This window comes from Xenopus laevis, chromosome 3L (genome assembly GCF_017654675.1).
Source record: "Xenopus laevis strain J_2021 chromosome 3L, Xenopus_laevis_v10.1, whole genome shotgun sequence".
Classification (NCBI taxonomy): Eukaryota; Metazoa; Chordata; class Amphibia; order Anura; family Pipidae; genus Xenopus; species Xenopus laevis.
This window is the reverse complement of record NC_054375.1, coordinates 17,234,143-17,252,520: the sequence shown is the minus strand read 5'-3', so window position 1 is coordinate 17,252,520 and position 18,378 is coordinate 17,234,143. Positions and strand designations below refer to the sequence as shown.

General features: G+C 43.2%; 1 protein-coding gene and 1 pseudogene across 1 annotated transcript; one reads left to right on the top strand and one right to left on the bottom strand.

Annotated features, from left to right (window-relative positions):
- Positions 1 to 4,681: 4,681 nt before the first annotated feature.
- Positions 4,682 to 10,540, bottom strand: LOC108710185 (annotated as a pseudogene).
- An 818-nt stretch (positions 10,541 to 11,358) lies between these two features.
- LOC108710752 (RAD9, HUS1, RAD1-interacting nuclear orphan protein 1) lies at positions 11,359 to 16,508 on the top strand. The gene is made up of 3 exons (XM_018251912.2): positions 11,359 to 11,935; positions 15,101 to 15,343; positions 15,732 to 16,508. Exons 2-3 carry the CDS (start codon positions 15,173 to 15,175, stop codon positions 16,188 to 16,190), a joined length of 630 nt encoding a protein of 209 aa, XP_018107401.1. The 5' UTR covers positions 11,359 to 11,935; positions 15,101 to 15,172; the 3' UTR covers positions 16,191 to 16,508.
- The last annotated feature ends 1,870 nt before the right edge of the window (positions 16,509 to 18,378 follow it).

The window sequence follows — 18,378 nt, the reverse complement described above, 5'->3', positions numbered from 1 at the left end:
ACTGTGGGATAGTAACAGTCCTGAACTGGCAATCTGTGGGTTCTGGCAAATGCCAGATGGGCTGCTATATAGTGCCATAGAAAGTCAGTATTTAGTGGGCTGGTGGGGGCTGTTTGGGCCTCCGTGTGGGCTGCTTGGGCCTCTGTGCCAGGGCTTATTTTAATTCTCAGTCCGGACCTAGATAGCAGGTGTAGTAGGAAGAGATGGTGCCTATAGTAACTGTGTGATAATAGTCTCTGGGAAGGGAGTGTGGATGTGGGATAGCAGGTAAAGTAGGGAGAGATAGTGCCTATAGTAACAGTGGGATATTAGTCTCTAGGAAGGGAGTGTGGCTGTGGGATAGCAGGTATAGTAGGGAGAAGGGGTGCCTATAGTAACAGTGGGGATACTAGTCTCTGGGAAGGGACTGTTATATAATGGGTATACAATATCTTTATTATACAATACCTATAAAGCAATAAAGAAACACAGCTTTTCTCCTCCCTTCATATCCCCAGCTGATAGGAAAGGAGGAGCAGGCAGAATAAATTCATATGGACGCTCCGTTTTACACTCAGTAGAGAAAAATAAAATTGTATTTCAGTTATTTGCTGCTTGTTTTGCTTTTCCCCAGTAGAAGGAGTGTTTATCAGCAGTGGCAATGAAGCTGCACTAAACGGCAATAAATCTTTATGTGCAGGAAACAGCAATATCCTGCAGCTCATTGTTTGGCTGTAATAAAGCACAATACCCAGAATCCCTCATCATCCTTTTAGCTGGGATTGGTAATTTAGCAGCAGTTGAATGAATATTAAAGTGGACATAAACCTTCCGTAAGAATTTTATTCTTAGAGCACTGCAACATATTACCAAGAGTGCTGGAAGATGTAGTCCAGCAATACTAAGGCTGAAGTGAACGTTTACTCAGCCATATGGTAGAAAAAAAAATGTACTTTGTGTGATGCAGACGATAACTTTGTGTTTTCTTTTTCATTATTTAACATTTTGTTCTGCAATTTGGACTCTGAGCTAGTTGTTATAGCAACCAGGCATCGGTCTGAATGGATTGTGTATAGGAGGATACACCATAAAACTGGCAAGAACAGTAAAAATGTAATCTCAGGTTGGAGGAAGGCAGAAACATTTTCAAAAACCACATACAGTATTAACAAAGACCAATTGCAAATTGCCTGATGTCACTGATGACTCAAATAAAACTGCTTTTTTTTTTTAAACAGAATCAGCCTGCACTGTGTCCATAGACAAAGAATTCCACTGCCTTATCATAAAGGATGGCCCCATAGTATAGGGACCCCCATAATAGTTTGTAAGATGGGCATTATTTAAAGGAAAACATAACCCTCTCCTAAGTTAAAAAGAACAAGCAGAATTCTCATTGGTGGATTTGATTGCATCACTTGGAGCAGGGCCCAAACTAGGGGTAGGAAACGAACCTGTCTAGGTGACAACAGGAGTGGGGGGCACACTTCCAGAAAACATTAATCCTTATCCAATGCAACATTTGTGGGTGGAGAAAAAGTTTTATGGAAGTTTTATACCCCCATTTAAGGTCTGATTGAATGGGTGGGAGATGAGAGCCAGAAAAAGAAAGGGGTGAAGTCACATGTTAAATCAGAAATAGCTGCAGTTTTCGGCTTGTGATTTAGAAACAACATGAGACTGAATTCAGGGAGAAAAGTATGTTATTTTGGGGGCCTTTTACAGACTTTTTAGGGAATAAAAGGCTTTCCTTTGTAAACCTTTAAAATAAGTGAATGTAAAATTTATGAGGGGCTATTCTAAGCACTTCTGCATTCATTATTTATTTTAATTCCAATAGATTAAAGGATACATGTACTGTTAACATGAATTCATATTGTTACAACCGTGCTACCTGCTGGTCATCTTCCGACCAGTCTGACTACCAAGTAGTCAAGGAAGTTGTCAGGAGAAAAAGAAAGAGGCTGCTCTGATGTTTTCTGCTTAGGAAAGATTTTAGAAAGGTTCCAAATTTTTTTCCTAAACAATTACGGAACTGAATCCTAATTTGCATATGCAAATTAGGGGTGGGAAGGGGAAACCATTTTTTACTTCATTGTTTTGTGACAAAGTCATGCGATTTCCCTCCCGCCCCTAATTTGCATATGCAAATTCTGTTTTGGGCAGGCAGAAGGATTCGGCCAAATCCAAATCCTGCCGAATCCTGAACCGAATCCTGTATTTGGTGCATCCCTATACAGAATGGTTGGGACCTGGTGTTTTCCAGATAACGGATCTTTCTATAATTTGGATCTTCTACTAGAAAATCATGTAAAGGGAAATTGTGTGACTTTTGTCACAAAACAAGGTAAAAAATATTTCCCTCTTCTCACTCCTAATTTGTATATGCAATTTAGGATTCAGATTCAGTTTGGTATTCGGCCGAATCTTTCGCAGAGGATTTGGGGTTCGGCTGAATCCAAAATAGTGGATTCTGTGCATCCCTACCTAAAACTACACACTCTGCTCACACCAGTGCTGAATCCTATTAACCCCAGGTTATATCTACTATTACTATTATTCCTGCCCCATAAACAGGGTCCTGAAGGTTAAGCCATTGCGCTACATTCAGTACTTATTGCTGGAGTTTAAATCACTATATTGCTGCCTTTCTGTACCATGGAAGAGCCAGAGTCACAATCTAATCACTGGCCATAAGGGTAGGAAACTTGTCTCTTTTGCAACTGTTGTGGCTCCAATAACCTACACAGAATGGCAAATGCTTGCCCCATGGCACATCCATAAGCCATTGGCACTGGTCCCCCATACTACACTGTAGGGATTCTTTAAGACAAGGCTGTGCTTCTCCTATACTTCTGAAAGAGAGATAGCAGCAGCTGGTGACACGTTCCAATCACTTTAATAAGCTGGCACAACCCCCCTAAATGAATGGGGAGGTGAGTCCAGAGAGGCTGCTGCATTATTTACATTGGTCCTCAACCTATCGGGACTTTTCCCCCTCCGAGCACAAAATCAATTACATTGTGTACAAAAGCTGTGTCAGTGACTGACAAGTCCGTAATAGGGGGAGGCAGCTTGAAAGTTTGAGAATTTCACCTTCAAATTTTTGTATGCTGTAGGTTGTGATTTTGTAACACTTTGCAATTGGTCTTTATTTTTTAATTGTTGTGGTTTTTGAATGCATTACATTTTCCATTTCAGTTAGGAATTTCTGCAGCCATCGGATTGCTAGGGTCCAAATTACCCTAGTGACCAGGCAGTGCTGTGAATAAGAGGATAGAAGATGAATAGGAGAGCGGCCGAACAGAAATATATAAATGAACAATAACTAACATTGTAACCTCCTGGCTGCCGGGTCAGTGACCCCATTTGATGAAAATAAGGGAAAAAAGCAAATCTTTTCAAACTACTAAAAAAAACATTAAAGGTGTGGTTCATATTTCAGTATCTTAGTAGAAAGTCTAATTTCTAGCAACTTTGCAATGGTCTTCATTATTTATATTTTATAGTTTGTTTTACCTTGAAGGATGGAGAGAAGCAAAAAAGCAAGGCAAATAACTCAAACAAATGCTCTGTAAGGCAACAAAATGTATTGTTATTGCCACTTTTTATAACTCTCTCCTTCTATTCGGGCCCTTTCTTATTCCAGTCTTTTATTCAGATCAATGCATGGTTGCTAGGGTAATTTGGACCATAGCAACCAGATTGCTAAAATTGCAAACTGCTGAGTTGCCGAATATAAAGCCAAATAACTAAAAACAATAATAAAAAGTAAAAAAAAAAAAAATTGTCTCAGATTATCACTCTCTACATCATACTAAAAATTATTTTAAAGGGGAACAACCCATTTAATAAATTGCTATAAACAGCACATTCTATAACATACTAAGGGGCAAATTTATCAACTGAAAATTCGAATTAAAAAAAATTTGAATTTTAAGATAGTTTTTGTGTACTTCAACTAAGGAATAGTCCAAATTTGAAATCGGAATATCGAAATTTATCATGTACAGTCTCTTTAAATCTTCGACCATTCGGCATCTAAAACCTCTGTACAAATAAAGTGACATGTAGTTAAAGGGAAGTAATGCCTAAGAAATGGATTTCATCAGTTCTGTATGCCACTTAATGAATGATATATGGTCAATAGCTGCAATTGCTTTACACCCATGACAAGGCTTGTGAAAAGGTATGGATGCCGATTCACAGAAAATTAAGTACAATGAAAATAAAACTGAACTTTTAAAAGAAAACCTCATTTTCTAAAGCATTACTTACCCTTGAAGCAGCTGGATTTACATTACTTACAACAAAATTTAAATTGAGGGAAAAGCTTTAAAGGTGTGGTTCATCTTTAATTTAACTTTTAGTATGCTACATTATATATTTATTATAGTTTTTTAATTCTGCCTTCTGGCTTTTTCCAGTTTTCAAATGGGAGTCACTGACCCCATCTAAAAAACAAATGCACTGTAAGGCTTCAAATTTATAGTTATTGCTTTTTATTACTCATCTTTATATTCTGGCCTCTCCTATTCATATCCCAATCTCTTATTCATATCAATGCATGGTTGCTAGGGTATATAGGTTGCTAGGGTCCAAATTACATAGTTACATAGTTAACTATGTAACTATGTTATTTGGACCCTAGCAACCAGATTTCTGAAATTGCAAACTGGAGAGCTGCCAAATAAAAAGCCAAATAACTCAAAAACTACAAATAATAAAACATGAAAACCAATTGCAAATTGTCTCAGAATATTACTCTCTACATCATACTGAAAGTTAATTTAAAGATGAACAACCCCTTTAATTTTGCGACATGAAACTCTTCAGGCTAAGATTAGGTACCTATAAATCGGATACATGTGGAAAGATGCGTTTTGATGTATGCTGTAATGGCTCCACTCAGGGGCGTAACTACAGAGGAAGCAGACCCTGCGGCTGCAGGGGGGCCCAGGAGGTACAGGGGGCCCCATGAGGCTCTCATTGATGAGCAATTTGAACATATATTGGTAAAAAAGGACAAACACTGGATATGTTGGGGGCCCTAAAATTAATTTGCTGTGGGGCCCAGCAACATCTAGTTACGCCACTGGCTCCACTGATAATTAGCTGTACTGCTAGAGGATTTTGCATGCTCAGTGGCAATGAGTGACATACAGAAAAAAACTCATCCTAACAAGCAGCAACTAAAAAGGAGAATGATCTGGGTCACCCAGGGATTGGACCCAATGGGTTGGGGATAACAACTTGGCTTTTGCAAGTGAATTGGCCGATTATTGCCCTTTTAAATCCTGATAAATATACACAGGGTAAATAGCAGTGCATTATTGGGGGCTTTCATTGATTAAAAGTGGAATACAAATGTAAGTGGGGTCATTTATAAACACTGGGCAAATAAGCACCTGGGCAGTAACCCATGATAACCAATCAGATACTTTCTTTCATTGATCTACCCTGCAGCTGGCAGACAAAATTAATGTCCGATTGATTGCTATGGTTTACTACCCAGTGTTTATAAGGAAGAGATATACAGGTATTGCAAACACAACTAAAAATGTCCTTTTATGGACCTGTAAAGATCCAGCAGTAAGTGAATTCCAAATCCCAGCATGTAGTGCCTATCCATGATTTAGTGTTGCCATCTCACTCCTTTATAACTGGATACATGAAATCTACGTTATACATGGCTCATTTGCAATTCAGATGCATGCTGCTTGGCTGCTGAGAAACCAGAGCATGTATATAGTGCAACTGCTGTTTAGCCATGCAACATGTGGATTACACATTTTAAATGGGATGAGGACGCAACTCTGCTGTGAAGGAGTCTCAAAGTGGAGCATTGCAGCAGGGATGTAATACAGGGCAGTTAAGACTCTACAAAACACTTGATTGGCGGCTCCACACACTATCCACCTCCAGTCCATTGCCCTCCTCCATACCGCTGAAGCTAATGTCCAGCAGAATTTTGCTTAGACTGTCGTCAACTGTATCCAGCACGAGTCCTTCCAGTAGTGAGCGGTTAGCAGAAGCCCCTCTCCTGCTGCTCCTTAGAACAGCACTTTTGCTGGCGTGACCCACAAGGGCTCTCAAGCCTCAATAGTGGGGAGGAAACAGAAGAAAGTGTGCTTAGAAGGTTCTGGGGGGAGCCAAATATGCCAAAATCCTTAAATGGAGTGTCCCCAAAACTCATAGTTCCAAGGTTATCTTTAAAGGGAGTACAAGTTGAGCCTTGAGGGATGCGGACAGGGCTGAAGTCCAGCACATGGTCTCTGGGGAGAGACGCTTTGGATTCCCAGGGTTGGAGAAGACCTGTCTCAATCGGCTTGCTGGGGGTAGAAGAGACGGGAGGTTTTGAGAACGGCTTCTTGATGGGGGTCTTTAAGGTATAGTCCTCATCTTGAGTAAGCTGGATAGGGTTGACTTGTGTAAGGTGGGAAGTGTCATCCTGGGTAAACTGGCAACTGTCATCCTGTGTAAAATGGGAGCAACTGACTTGGGTTAGGTAGGATGGACCTTCCTGTGTAAAATGTGAAAGTGCTTCAGGGGTACAATTGGAGGGGCAGTTCTGGGTAGGATGGGAAATGTAACTCTGGCTAGAGTGGGCAGAAGTGACTTGAAGAAAGGAGAAATCTGTATCCAATCCAAAAACTGCTGGCCCGTTTACACTGGAACATAACTTCATTATGCAGGTCAGTGATGTCTGGTTCCTCATCAACAGAAAGTGACCCAATATGCTGAGGGCTCTCCATGTCTTCTGCCATAGCCTGGAAAGAACAATGTTCAATCTATAACTCACATGGAACAACCTTCTTTACCCATTCACCTTGCTGCTCACTCTTGTGGGCTAAGGCTTGCTAAATAAAAAGCCAAAGGGAACCAAGGAACAATAAGTGGAGGCACATGCATAGAGATTATTAGGCAATACTTTTAAAAAGGATAAAGCACCAAGAATAAAGAGAAGAGAGAGAATAAAAGGGCGAGTAGATTGTAGAATGGAAGTGGGGCGAGAAGACTAAAATGGAAGCGAGGAGGAGGAAACGGCAAAAAGGAAGAGGTGGAATAGGTAGAAGCAACAAAGCTCTCACACTGCATACCACCCCCACCCCCCAACACCTACCTTTGGGGCAATCTTCACTCGTTTTCTGCTGTGCTGTCCATCCGAACATTCTGGTTCAGAAGCATACGGCTCAAATGCTGGAAGCAGGACAGACTGAGCCACAGGGAAGTGGAGCGGAATCAAATAGGAATTGACACTGGGAAGTAGAGGCTTAATTTACCTTTCTAGAGCAGGAGGCAGAGAAGAGAAGTTATGAGCAAAACTTGAGCAGATCCAGAATATGTATTTATAAGTAGGTTCTGCAGGAGAGAACGTTTAATATAAAGAGGAAAAACGCTGCACATTGCGATATCACCTATTAAACAACTAGGATTTAAAGTGCAAAGTACAATGGTCTATTTTTAACTTCATGTAGGTCAGAGCACATCAAGGAGTGTTACTATATACAGAATATTATTACCATTACCATATAATTACCATTAAAAAAAGCCAAGGGACATTTAACCACTAAAGGCATACTATCCCTTTAAAAGCTACCTACAGCTGCTCTCGCCTTTATTGCCGTCATAAGCTGCACTCTGCAATCTCTTTCTTATGTCAGGGATCATTTTCTTTGGCTTCTGTCAGGGGAGAAAAACAACATCAAATGAGTGAGACAGGTCAGGTCTCTGAAATGGAATAAACCATATTTTTTTGTTAAAAGGGAAGTTTACAGTTAAGAATGCTATAGAATGCCTTCCATTTCTTTTTAGGGTCTATCATTTATATGCCTAAATATTTAATTGATCATTGATTAAATAATATAATGATTAGCATTTAAAGATAATTCCCCTTTAAAGGAGAAGACAAGGCCTATTTACTTGGGGGTGCCAAAAGTTAGGCACCCCCAAGTGATTATACTTACCTGACACCCCAGGCCGGTGCTCCTATCAGGAGAAAACTTCACCAATCCGGGGGTTATTCCAGCAAGCACCACGGAACAATCAGCTTCTTTCTTCAAATTTCCCAGGCAGACGCATGCACAGTAAAACTAAATAGCCAACTTCTTTGTTAAAGATTGGCTTTTCGCTCTAATGCGCACCTGCGTTAAGAACCCCTGGACCGATGCAGTTTTCTCCTGATGGGAGCATCGGCCCTGGGTTTCAGGTAAGTATACACAATCACTTGGGGCTGCCTAACTTTTGGCACCCCCGAATAAATACAGCCTTTCCTTCTCCTTTAAGCCAGCATCAAAGAGTTAAACACACAGCACCAAATTCGGGACAAAGGCATACCGTTTCATGGTCAGCAGGAGACGTGGGACTTGTAGTCTTCAAGAGATGCACGATATAGGGGGGGAAAAATAAAAAAATAAAATTATAATATTGCACTTCTCATATAGCACAGAGTACCCACATGTAGATGCCATGATATCCCATCTCTAAAGCATAACTCCCTTTACACACCCTCTACTTCTTTCTCTGCTTTAGGGGTCTCAGCTTGAACACCTGGTCCAGGGTCAATCAGCGATTGGCCTGCGGGCAGGCCCGGACTGGCAATCTGTGGGTTCTGGCAAATGCCAGAGGGGCTGCTATAAGGTGCCATAGAAAGTCAGTATTTAGTGGGCTGGTGGGGGCAGATTGGGCCTGTATGTGGGCTGATTGGGCCTCTGTGTACCTGAAATGCCAGGGCCTATTTTAATTCTCAGTCCGGACCTGCCTGCGGGTGAATAGTCCGATAGGAAACCTTGTTGTTGGACTCACTTTCCAGTACAAACATAACATGCAAGGAGAGGTTGTGTCGGATAGAGTTCTATGAAACAGACGTAGGTTAGAAAAAAGTAAAGCCCTGTATACTGTATATGGAAAAACATTTCCACTAAGAAATCCCACTGTCGTGTGGGTTACCCTCAATGAATGGTACCCCCCTAATTCCCCATCAGCCCCACCTTCCAGCAAGGCTTGGCCAAATGCTTGAAGTATGGGAAATGATCCTCGATCTAGGTGTAGATATCCTTCAGAGTCATGCGCTTCTTGGGGGTGCTGTTGATGGCAAACTGTTATAGAGCCATGTAGGAGTACGGGGGGCGTTTGGTGACAGAGAGAGGCCATTGCGGATCAGGAAAACTTTGTGATTCATCTTCCATCTGGGGTTTTGAGAGAGAAATAGCAGAACAGATTGACAATTTGTTTGTGGATATTTTTGCTACTGACTTGGGAGGGGAAGATCTCACCTTTGAACACTCAGGGATCTGATTCTCCTTGTCTTTGTGTTCCTCCTTTATACTGCATTGCCCTAAGGACTCTGAGCTCATGTTCCCCAGCCACTGTATGTTAGACAGGCTGACATTGAGCTGCTCCTCTTGCCGATGTCTGGTTTAAAAAAAAAGGTCGTATCCCCTTAGCTCAGCAGACTTTTTGGCTTCCTTTTGAGTTCAGGGTTCTCTTTAACCCACTGGTTTCTTAAAGAAACAGTTCAATATAAAATCAGTGGAAAACAAGAGAGCTGCAAAGCATGAAGTAGTGTACTGGCTATTATGTTAGACACCCGCTTACTCCAGCCTTTATACATTGCATTTTTGGCTAACTAACTATATTAGAAAGATTTTTTTTATTTTGCATAGCCTATCTATTTACCCAATTTTTATACTGAACAATTGCTTTAATTTTGTGGACCAAGTACAAAGGCAGGTCAAGACGAGGATTGAATAAAATGGGACCTGCTCTCCCTGATTACCCCTCTTAAACCTGGTTGAAGGTAATTTACAATAAGATTAGAGGATAGAATTGATTTGCTAATTCAGATATTCTTTAAACTATGGATAAAACATTTTCATCTACTATAATGATCTTTGGGAGTGGGGGGTGCAGACCGAATCTTATGGAATGGAAGCCTGAATCAAAACCAGTTTATAATATACAGACACACACATTTTTTGTTATGCCAGGTATACAGGAAAAAAGGTTCACTGCAAATGGGCAAGACGACAGGTCACCCTAGCAGGGCAGCTCTCAATATGGAATGCCTGCCTTCGATTCAAAGGAACATGCACCTTTTTTGAATAACCCCAACTGAATGAGCTCATGTTAAAAATAGGGGTATAATTTCTCAATTAAAGAGGGTCAAATTTTGGCAGTGTATTTGCATCAGGAGGTTATCTCTCGGATGAGCGCACTGTGTAATGAAGTTATAGTCACCTGCATCAGATCTAACGTTTTGCAATAACTGAACTTTCCCTTTGCATGCACCTTATACTGAATTGCAAAGGGGACATGCAATACCTTTTCTACTGTTCCCTGTGCGCTTTTGCTTGGAGAGACACGCAGCTTTTGATTGTAAGGGGACGCATTCCTCATCTTTCATTTGGAGCCCTTGGTGCCACGCCTGAGTCTGAAGAGAGGATTCGTTGCTGATGATTATATATTTGTTAGGGTTACCGTGATCTTTTCTTAGGGTTGTTAATGCTTGAATGATGCTCTGCACGTTGGAAGGGATTATCACCAGCTGGATGTTGGGCATTGTGGGGTGACCCATAATCTGTACCCCTGAAAAGAATCCTGGAATGTCCTGTGGACAGCTTTGGTGAGGATTTGATGGATGCTCCATTCTAGGGGCCAGGTTTTGTCCAGAGGATCCCCACCTTCATTCTCATGGTTCTGCTCAAGAGTCCCCTGATCTGCTTTCCTCTTGGATGCTTGATCTTCCAACCCATAAGCATGGGTTTACTCAGGTGGATCTGCCGGCAGCCACTGAGAGCTAAGAATGCATCAGACTTTTTATCCAATCACTTTTATAAATTAAAGCACAATAAAATTTAATTAGTGCCCCATAGTTTACTCCTTTATCATGCACTCCCCCAAAACCCATTGGAGTTATGGCCTCAGAGATTCCCCTAGTGCCACTGCTAGCTGTGATGCCCACTATGCAGAATACATGCACATATCCATAACTTTAGAAATAAAGGGGAACTGAGGTGATAGTTTTGATCATACCCACCACCAGAGTGTAGGTTCTTGTCGGAACACAGCTGTCCCTCATTTTTTCTTTAAAGATCATATCCACAAGATCTAGTGCCTAGTCAGCAGCCATAGGATGCTCCCAGCAATACAACAGGTGATATAGGAAATAATGGCATGATTTGTGCTACAGCTGCTGCTATGGAACAAAGGGAAAGTATTACAGGCATTTATCTAACAAATAATACGCCCCTACATAATAAACTCCTTGCTCAGCTTTATGGCTAGCTGGATCAACAGATAAGTTAAAAGAGGTCCTTCTGTAGCATACTAATGGTTAAAGTAAAGGTGAACTTCCCCTTACCTGAATAGGGATGCTGTATAAAGGCAGTCGTTTTGTGCCTCTCTAATAGGTGACAGTGAAAATGTCGTGTAGTGTTCTCTACAACCTTGATGGGGTCTGGGACTTTATCCGAAGACTTGTAATTCTCTTATAATCTACAGTAGGTTATTTCCCTATGGGCCAAACTGTAAATGATATCCTTATAAACACGGCGCGTTTCTACGTCAGAACGCGCCGTTTATACGTTTAAACTTAATTGAAGCTGCTGCTCTCTCCCCCTACCCTTGTTTCCCAACAGTTTGGCTTTCAAACGCCACATTTCATTGCTTCCCCCACACGAAACACGCTCCAACCTGTTTCACTCCCTCCCATGTATCGATTATTTTTCCTTCCTCTTCAGCAGCTGCCTCCCTGCCAGGTTTGCTCCAGTCCTCACAAGATTCCTCCCCCCTCCCGCCCACTAACTCAAATATCGCTCCCCCTCCCATCCACTATCTCAAATCTCGCTCCTTCCCCTGCCGCCTCCTCCTCTCTCCCCCATCTCTGATGCAGCAGAATGACATCACACAGAGCAGGCTCCTGCAAAAGAATCTGAAGAAAGCAAAAGAAATACAGGTACTTAGTCCCCCTAAAAGGGATGCAGGGAAAGAAAAAGGTGGACAACAGCAAAAAAAAAAAAAGTATTGCATTTTGTAAAAACAAAAGACATGAAATAAAAACTGAACTCATAAACTGTAGATTATTATAGATAATGTACCCCCTACTTTAAATTTATAAAGATATTATTAGCACCTCAGAGTTATGCGACCTGTATAAAAGCACTCGGCCGCATGATGACATAACTCCTCTGTGACTAATAATATCTTTATAAATTACAGTAGGGGTACATTATTCACTATATAAGGCTCAGGGCACACAGGCAGATTCGGGGAGATAAGTTGCCCGGCCACAAATCACCTCTTCTTCAGGGCGACTAATCTCTCCAACTGCCTTCCGCCGGCTGAAATGAAAATCGCCGGCGGGATGGCACTCGGAGCAATTCGTTTTCTGAAGTTTTCCCGTGAAGCAATTTTGGGCGACTTCCAAAAACGAATCGCTCAGCCATCCCACCAGCGATTTTCACTTTAGCCACAGAGACTAATCTGCATGTGTATAGAGTTGCCACCTGGCCTGTATTTTACTGGCCTGGCCAGTAAAAATGATGGTTGATCCCAATGTTATTAATAGGGAAAAAGGTAATTATATAGGAAGGCGGGTATTTTTTTCCAGGAAAGGTGGCAACCCTACCTGTGTGCCCTGACCCTAAACAACTGAACTGTCCCTGACTCTGCATGGAGTGAACCACAATAGCTCAGCCACCCCCTGTACAGAAGTGATGTGCGGGCCGACCCAATACCCGCGGGTTCTGGTCGACCTCGCACTGCTCCTCGCGGGTGGCTGGCGGGCGGGTGGAGCTCTTCTCCTGCTCTCCCCACCACCACCTTCAGATGCCGGCTTCCGGTTTTATAGTCTTGCGTCTGCTCGCCCCGCCCCATTTGTGACATCATTGTGATGTCATCAGCGGGTTGGTGCGGGTCTATAAAAGGACCCCGGAAGCGCAGGGCGGGCTGGAGCAGGGCGGGTTAGGGTCGGGTCACTACTGTACCAAGTATTATAAAGACTTCTGTCACAGCCATCTGCCCCTTACCCCTTAAATGCAGATGGAGGGGGTGAGACAGACACAAGGCAAAGCCATATTACAGAGACTTTTTGGCAGGAAGGTCAAGGAATATGGTTCATCTTTAGGGCTTTGGCCGACAGGGAGATTTCGGGTGATTTGTCGCCTGAAATTTTTTATGTGCGAACACGGACGACAAATCTCCTGAAAATGCCTCTCCATTGCCAGTAATTGAAATCACTGAAGGTATGTCCAAGTCTGCCTTTCCGTCGCCTAAAATGAAAATCGCTGATGGGATGGCACCCGGAGTAATTCGTTTTCTGAAGTCGCCTGAAGTTTCCTTGTGAGGCAATTTTGGGCGACTTCGCAAAACTAGTCTCTCCGAGTGCCATCGTGCCAGCGCTTTTCATTTTAGCTGCAGGGGAGGCAATTCGGGGAGATTAGTCGCCCCAAAGATGAGGAGATTTGTCGTCGGGCGACTAATATCCCCGAATCTGCCTGTGTGTCCTGACCCTAAACACCCAAGCTGTCCCTAACTCTGCATGGAGTGAACCACAATAGCTCAGCCACCCCCTGTACAAATTGCCACAGCCATCTGCCATCCCTATTCATTAAATAGATCACTCATTAGCCCTTGAATGCAGATGGAGGGGGTGAGGCAGACACAAGGCAAAGCCATAGCATAACAGAGACTTATTGGCAGGAAGGCCAAGGAATATGTTACAGGAGTGGTTCACCTTTAGGGTTATGGCTGACGGGGAGATTTCGGGTTATTTGTCGCCTGCAATTTTTTATGCGCGACCTCGGGCGACAAATCCCCCAAAAATGCCTCTCCATTGCCAGTAATTGAAATCATTGACGGTATGTCCAAGTTATTGCTAAATCGCCCAGAGTTTCCTGCGGAGGCAACTGCAGACAATAAGCAAAAAGCAATAAGTTGGACATACTGTCAGCAATTTCAATTACTGGCAATGGAGAGGCATTTTCGGGACAAATCTCCCCGTCGGCAACTGTCCTTCAGTTAATTGTTAGTATGTTATAGAATGGCTAATTCTAAGCAACTTTTCAATTGGTTTTTATTTTTATAGTTTTTGAATTATTTGCCTTCTTCTTCTGACTATTTCCAGCTTTCAAATGGCTGGGTCACTGACCCCATCTAAAAAACAAATGCTCTGTAAGGCTACAGATTTATTGTTATTGTAACTTTTTATTACTCATCTCTCTAGTCAGGCCTCTCCTATTCATATTCCAATCTCTTAGTCAAATCAATGCATGGTTGCTAGGGTAATTTGGACCCTAGCAACCCAACTGTTGTAATTGCAAACTGGAGAATAAAAAGCTAAATAACTCAAAAACCACGAACCAAAAAAAAAAAAAAAAGAAAACCAATTGCAATTTCTCTGAATATAACTCTCTACATCATACTGAAAGTTAATTCAAATACACACACTGGCAATAAGAATTCCACTGCTGCTCTGCTCCAACACTAGCACAGTGCTATAACAGAAACAGGACAGGAGCAGACAGTGCTGCATAGAGCTGGACAAGTGCATTGTTGCAGCAAGAAACCCCATCAATTCACAGAGAAAATTCGACATGCTCACATGTTATTTATTCAGCGGAAAGCCTTCTCCCCATCTACTGTTCTCCCAAGAGCCCTTTAAATCATTGTGGAGGGTTGTAGTTGAACAATAGCAGGCTTGTCACTTGGAAACAAGTGCAGCCTATGAGCTATACAGCAGAGTTGTAGATTACAGGGGTGACCCTTCCATTTCTACTTAACCTGTTATGTGCCAAAAACATAGTTAAACACTAGTGATAGTGACCATATTGTTTTGCTGGGGATTCTATGTACTACTTTCTTTATTTCCCTAAACTGGAATAACAGTTCCATACCCTCCTTCTACACAGATAGCCCGCCTCTATACACAATCGTAACGTAACAAGCGATTTCTCGTTCGCCTATTAAAGGTTTTACAGTAAACATTGTGTGCCTTTGCCCATAAAGTTCCTTTGCTTGACTTAATGTTATCTTATGTTTATTTTCCCACTATTTTCCCACTCCCCAGATGTGAATTATATTTCTTTCTCACTAATTCTGCTATCCCCAACCCCACCTCCAGGGCTGATTTTTCTGGAGACAACTATTTGTACAGTGCCCCCCTGGCAGCTGGCATTTCTGCCATTAATTGCTGATGCCTCGTAAGAAGAAGCAAAGCGAATGCTACGCACGCAAACCTCGCCTACTGTTCGTGGAGAGCCCAAAGCGGGGTCTGTGCCATAAGTATGAACTTCCCCCTCATATGGCTGTCCACCCTGTATGTGCACCCACCAGACCTCTGGATCACAATGCATCAACCTCTTGGGTAAGTGTTAATTGTTGCATTAACTTGCACTGATTCAGTTCTGCACTAATTCATGTATGTGCTCAGTGTTGGACTGGCCCACCGGGATACCAGGAAAACTCCCGGTGAGCCCAGGTGTCAGTGGGCTCTCATACTGCTAAACATTTGGCCTGTTTCATGGTCGTTACCTATTTCTATGAGAACAAAGAGGCTAAATAGATGGAATAATAGATTATAGTATGTAAAGAAAAGAGACTAGGAGAATAGAGGTTGAGTGAGAAGAGGAAGAATAATAGTACTGAGAGAGGGCCCCTGATCTAAGGTTTTTTGGTGGGCCCCTAATCTAAAGCTTTTGGGTGGGCCCCTGGTGTCCCAGTCCAACACTGTATGTGCTTACTTTTCTGCATAGGTTTGCCCACAGTTTGACCAGGCAGAAGAACTGCACTTCTCAGGACGGCGGAGACTACGCTATATGTTCAGCAACCGCACTTTGCAGAACCGCAAGCGGGATGGGAATCGCAGTAAGCTGAGAGGTAGCGGCATTAGACCCGGCGCCTGCAAATTACCCTCCTTATCCTTTACGAAAGTGGCTCCCGACACCCCAAGAAAACGGCCTGGGGGGAAAACAACTGCTCCATTGTCTTCCCCTCCACAAGAAGTACCGAGCACCCCAGATGTACAAACCCCAGAAACCAGCCTTAACTGCAACCAGAGTACCGACTTACCTAATGGAATCCCTGTCAGTAGGTCACCGGATAGAGGGCAAGATGAGCAAAGGGATGGGTTTGACTCCCCGGTGCTGGAGGGCCTGTCTCGCGTACTTGTAAAGGATACTCCAGAGCGTGAATATGGGCTAAAAAACACATGAGCTACCTGAAAGCACAAGGACAGCTAAAAAGCAGCCAGACTCTAGTGCCAATGTGAAAGAGGGAAGGTTCCCAAGTTAATTTATCAGTTAATATATAGGTTAATATAATGCTTAGAACTGTAATATACAGGCAGGGACCAGACAATGTCAATGTAATAAAGTAAATATTGCTATGCACTTTTATTGTTTCGGTTACTTTATAAAGGTTTTACTTTCAGGGTTTTGCCTTGGCAGAACAATTTTGGATCCCGGAAGTGAACCGAAGTAAGCACTTAAAGTGGTTGGGTACCTTTGAGTTAACTTTTAGTATGATGTATAGAGGGATAATCTAAGACAATTTGTAATTGGTTTTCTTTTTTTTTTTTAATTATTATTATTTATGTTTTTTTTAGTTATTAAGCTTTTTATTCAGCAGTTCTCCAGTCTGCAATTTCAGCAATTCGGTTGCTAGGGTCCAAATTACCCTAGCATTGGTTTGAACAAGTGGCAGGAATATGAATAGGAGAGGCCTGAAAAGAAAGATGATATATTTAAAAGTAGCAATAAAATTACAATAAATGTGTAGTCATGCAGAGCATTTGTTTTTTAGACAGGGTCAGTGACCCCCATTTGAAAGCTAGAAACAGTCAGAAGAAGAAGGCAAATAATTAAAAAACTGTAAATAATGAAGGCTAATTGAAAAATTACTAAGAATAGGTCTTTCTTATAACATACTGTAATGGATTCTAACTCACCTTCCAAAGATGGCGTCCAAGATGGCGACCCCCTGCCTCACCGCATGGTTCCTGATGGGCGCAGCTCCATGGTGTCATCGTCTTCCTGCTCCCGGATTGGCCGCCGGCGACGGAATGGACGCCGGCGTCAGAATGGGCGCCGGTGTCAGGACGTCAGCGTGGGGACGCTGGCGTCTGCGTCTGACGCAAGCGCGTCAGCGTCTGACGCCAGTGCGTCAACTTTGGCGCCAAACTCAGAGACTACTTAAACCTCTCTCCCCTTCCAGTCCTTGCCCAACTATAGGTTCCTGTTCGTCTGTTCCTGGGTGTGATATACTGCTTTTGATTCTTGTGTACCGACTCTTGCCTGTTATTACGATTCCTGTTGTCTGCTGCCTGGTCTGATCTATTTGCCTGTACCTTGACGATTCTTTTGATAAACCCTCTTGTACCTCGAACTTGGTTTGGTCTCCTCTTTGGTCTACACTATTACTGCGCCTTAGGGCCCCTTACAGTATAGTTGGGCCATGGACCCTTTGGAGGAGACTCATGCTTCGCCTGATGTTGGTGAAACCATTCGAGCTTTGGCCTCCCGAATTGACTCTTATGAAGTACTCCAGTCTCACTTTGGTCAGGCCATTGGCGCAGTCCTGGAGAAAGTGTCTACCTTGACTCCCGTGGCACCAGTCGCTGTACCTGCAACCCCGCTCCAAGTCTCCGAGCCTCGCATCCCCGCACCTCCTCTCTACAGTGGTGATCCTGACGCTTGCAGAGGGTTCATTATCCAATGTGAGATCCAGTTTTCCCTGCTGCCAGGTCAGTTTGTCTCGGAGCGAGCCAAAGTGGGTTATGTTATCTCTCGTCTGCAGGGTAAGGCCCTAGAATGGGCATCACCCTTTTGGGAAAAGAAGGATCCTCTGATCGATAATGCCTGTACCTTTCTCCATGAGTTCCGGACAGTGTTTGATGCTCCTGGACGGGCCATAGCTTCTTCGGCTCGGTTGTTCCAGCTCCAGCAAGGCTCCCGCTCGGTTCCGGAGTATGCCATTGAGTTTCGCACCCTGGTAGCGGAGACGTCGTGGAACAATGATGGTTATCATGCTGCCTTCTACAACGGCCTGGCTATAAGAATAAAGAACGACCTCGTATCCCGGGAAATTCCTCCCCGTTGGGAAGAGTTGGTCGCCTTGGCCGTGAAGGTCGATACTCGCCAGAGGGAGCTCCAGGTCGAGCTAGACCGTGAGCATTCTAAGAGGAACCCTCGTTTCCAGCCTATCCTGGCCCCCCGCTTCCAGAGACCCCTGCTCAACAATCCTGCTTACTTCTCGCCCTCTCCACCTCCTGCGGCTTCTGCTTCTTCCTCTCCTACATCTGCTGAGGAATCGATGCAGATTGGACGGGCCCGTCTTTCCGAACAGGAGAAGTACCGGAGAAAGGCGGCGGGATTATGTCTCTACTGCGGGGGCAAAGCTCAC